Source organism: Silene latifolia, chromosome 11 (assembly GCF_048544455.1).
Source record: "Silene latifolia isolate original U9 population chromosome 11, ASM4854445v1, whole genome shotgun sequence".
NCBI lineage: Eukaryota > Viridiplantae > Streptophyta > Magnoliopsida > Caryophyllales > Caryophyllaceae > Silene > Silene latifolia.
In genome coordinates, this window is record NC_133536.1 from 171,787,562 (window position 1) to 171,790,704 (window position 3,143).

The 3,143-nt window shown below is 37.4% G+C and overlaps 1 protein-coding gene across 1 annotated transcript; it reads left to right on the plus strand.

The window, feature by feature from the left end:
- Positions 1 to 529: 529 nt before the first annotated feature.
- On the plus strand, positions 530 to 1,012 carry LOC141614356 (uncharacterized). The gene has a single exon (XM_074433106.1). The coding sequence runs from the start codon at positions 530 to 532 to the stop codon at positions 1,010 to 1,012; it is 483 nt and encodes a 160-aa protein (XP_074289207.1).
- Positions 1,013 to 3,143: the final 2,131 nt, after the last annotated feature.

Genomic DNA, 3,143 nt, shown 5'->3' on the forward strand with positions numbered 1-3,143 from the left:
TATGATGGACAAAATCCGTAGTAAGATTTCTCATTGGGCTAATAACCTTCTGAGTTATGCTGGCAAAGTGGCTCTCATAAACTCAGTTATCTTTGGGATTCAAAATTTTTGGGGAGCTAGTATCTTATTACCTAAAGGGATTGCTAAGAAGATACATAAACTTTGCAAGGATTTCCTTTGGGGGATTGAGGATGGGAAAAGAAGATTGGTTTTTAAAAGCTGGGATAGTCTTTGCAAGCCTGGCAGGGAAGGAGGAGTGGATATTAAGGAGATTTTGAGTTGGAATAAGTCTCAGATGATGTCTTGGATACATAAACTTGAAACTAATACTCCTAATATCTGGGTGCAATGGGTTAGGGCTTACATTCTTAGGGGTGCAAACTTCTGGGATTTTTGCCTTACTGCTGCTCACTCCTGGTTTTGGAGTAACATTATTGCTTGCAGGGACATTCTAATTCAGGTAGCAGGTACCATTGATCATGCTAAAAACCTGCTATGCTATCCTGACTACAAGTAGCAGATTTATGAAATGCTAAGGCAGAAAGGGTCTATCCTTCCTATGTTTAAAACTGTGGGAGACTCATTCAACTATCCAAATCATAAAATCATTGGCCTTCTTGCAATTCAGAATAAGCTCCCTACTTTGGATAATCTGAGCAGGAGAGGTCTGATAATAGCCAACAGATGTGTGCTGTGTGAGAGCCATTCTGAAAGTGCTTTACACCTCTTTTTTGAATGCTCTTTTTCTGCTGTTGTTTGGTGTACTGTGGCACAGTGGCTGGCTATTCCTCCTATGATCAGTATGACTGCTATATCTACGTGGTATAAGGGCCATAATAGGGGGAAGAGCTTGGTTAAGAGGCAACGTAGATGTCTTCTCTTGTGTACCATCTATCAGATATGGAATGAACGCAACAGAAGGGTGTTCAAAGGTGTGAATACTCCACCTGCAAGTATCATTTGGAAGATTCAGTACCTTGTTACTCTTCGTTTGAGTCATATCCAGGGGTAGTTTGATTGTATGGCTCGTTTTATACTTTGTTGTTTTTCATGGCTAAAGGTGACCTCTATGGTTCCCTTGTAGAAGATTTTGGATCTTGTACTTTATCCTCTTTCATATTTAATGAGAAATGATCCTAACCTTTCGGAAAAAAAAAAAAAAAAAAAAAAAAAAAAATAATAATAATAATAGGACCATTAGAAACTTTATAGACTAAACTCGTATATTTTTCTGTATACACGAAGACGGCTCCATTTTAGTAATTTGTCTAAGAGTATATGAGTCGGAACCGTTACGATTTTTGTACTCTATTAGATAATTATAAAAAAAAATTAAGAGAAATCAAATCACAATCCTACGCAAAAACGAGAGAAAAAGGGAGGAGGCAGGGGTCTTGTGCTTTCATCGGGATAGTTATAGAATATCTTGTGTCCATATTCCTCCTTATTCTCCGTCATATATACCTATTAAGGTATGATTTCGGGACCCTTTGTCGATATAAATAATTATTTACCTTTATTTACCTTGAAATAAGAGATTAGAAATAATCCATTATATTAGTTTTATTGTTAATTTTATCTTATGAATGTTATACTGCTCACATGTTATATAGGTTATCGTCTTATAAGTATGTTAGTGTGATAAGGTTACTCTTGTCATATTGCATAATTGGCCAATTGTAGCATTCAGGATACGATTATTGGTTTGAGATGACATTACAGGGGAATAAAAATTGTGTACACAGTAGGAGCGTTGGCTCCATACAAGGGAGCAATGTTGGTACTATAGACGTTGGCTCCAGGGCGTTGGCCCATAGTAAAGAGGGAGCATTAGCTTCAGGGGGTTGGCCCATATTAAAAAGGGAACATTAGCTCCAGGGCGTTGGCCCATGAGAAAAAAGGTAATGTCTATATGTCTTCAGTAATGGTATACCGGTAGTAGTGTCATATGAATATATATCCTGTTGGTATAGTAGTCATATAATCTTTTTGGGATACCAGGTTGGTTCCTAACATGGAATGCTGTATTTTTGGTAAGTTATTTTATTGGATGATATATGGTAATAAGGAGAATTTTATGAATATATGATATGACCTAAGACCGGTGGAGGGAACTGGAGTCATACTCAGCCTGTGGTTGGCTGATTCCGTTACTTTCACTCTTTTTCAGGTACAAGTATCGGGGAAGGTCAAGTGTGAGGATTTGACATTATAAAGGATAATAAGTATAAGTTGTAAATAGTTTTAAGCTTTAATAGTTTATTTATTTTAATTGTTTAGCCTTGTATTCTCCGAAGGGGGAATACGGCGGTGACGCGCTTTTATTTTTACTGCTGTCTATTATTAATAAAAGAGCTATTTTGAGCTACCTGCTTGCTTTTCGGGGCGTTACAATGTGTGTGTCAAAATACTCATCATAAGTGTAGTTTATGTAGTGCTTGAGTCTTTCTCCTGGGAGCCCAGTGGCAGCAGGTTCCACGTTGCACAAATTATCTAGGGCTATGGCATAACAAATTGATGTACGTTTTTCCTTGATCGTTCACAACCACTCTATGAGCGGGTGCTTTCAGTATCTTGTTACTCACAACCTGCAATTTAAATCAAGACTAATAAGTGCATACACTCGAAGAATACCACCGCGTCATAATAGTTATTTTCATAATAGTTACTTTTGTACATAAATTCATACCTCCATTTGGGTTCCAACTGTAACAATCAACGCATTTTGTTGAGCCTTAAGGGTCTGCTATTGGTTGTCCTCATCTAAAATTTGTAACCCGTGAGTACCCCCTTCTAACGTGATTGTTGGTGGGATCATAATTCTTCGTCATTCCGCATGTTAATATAGGATAGGGACAATGCGGATAGGAGTTCAGATTGAGCCTCCTCACTGTAGTTAGTCCTTGATCATCAAAATACGTTATGCGACCTTCACTAATGAGCCTTACCAATTTTTCCGCAAGATCTTTGACTCTTGAAGCAAAGTACCCAACCTGGGGGCTACATATGGAAACAATTAGTGCACGGCTTTGTTTATCAAGATTAAAAAAGTGAGAAAAATCAAAACAAGATAACTTATTTACGTCAAAATAAATTAATAAAATTCCCAACGCATGACTTCGTTTTCATAATAATCACAATAG

Bases quoted from the DNA above. Each gene is read 5' to 3' on its own strand.
- LOC141614356 (XM_074433106.1), top strand. From the start codon at position 530: ATGCTAAGGCAGAAAGGGTCTATCCTTCCTATGTTTAAAACTGTGGGA.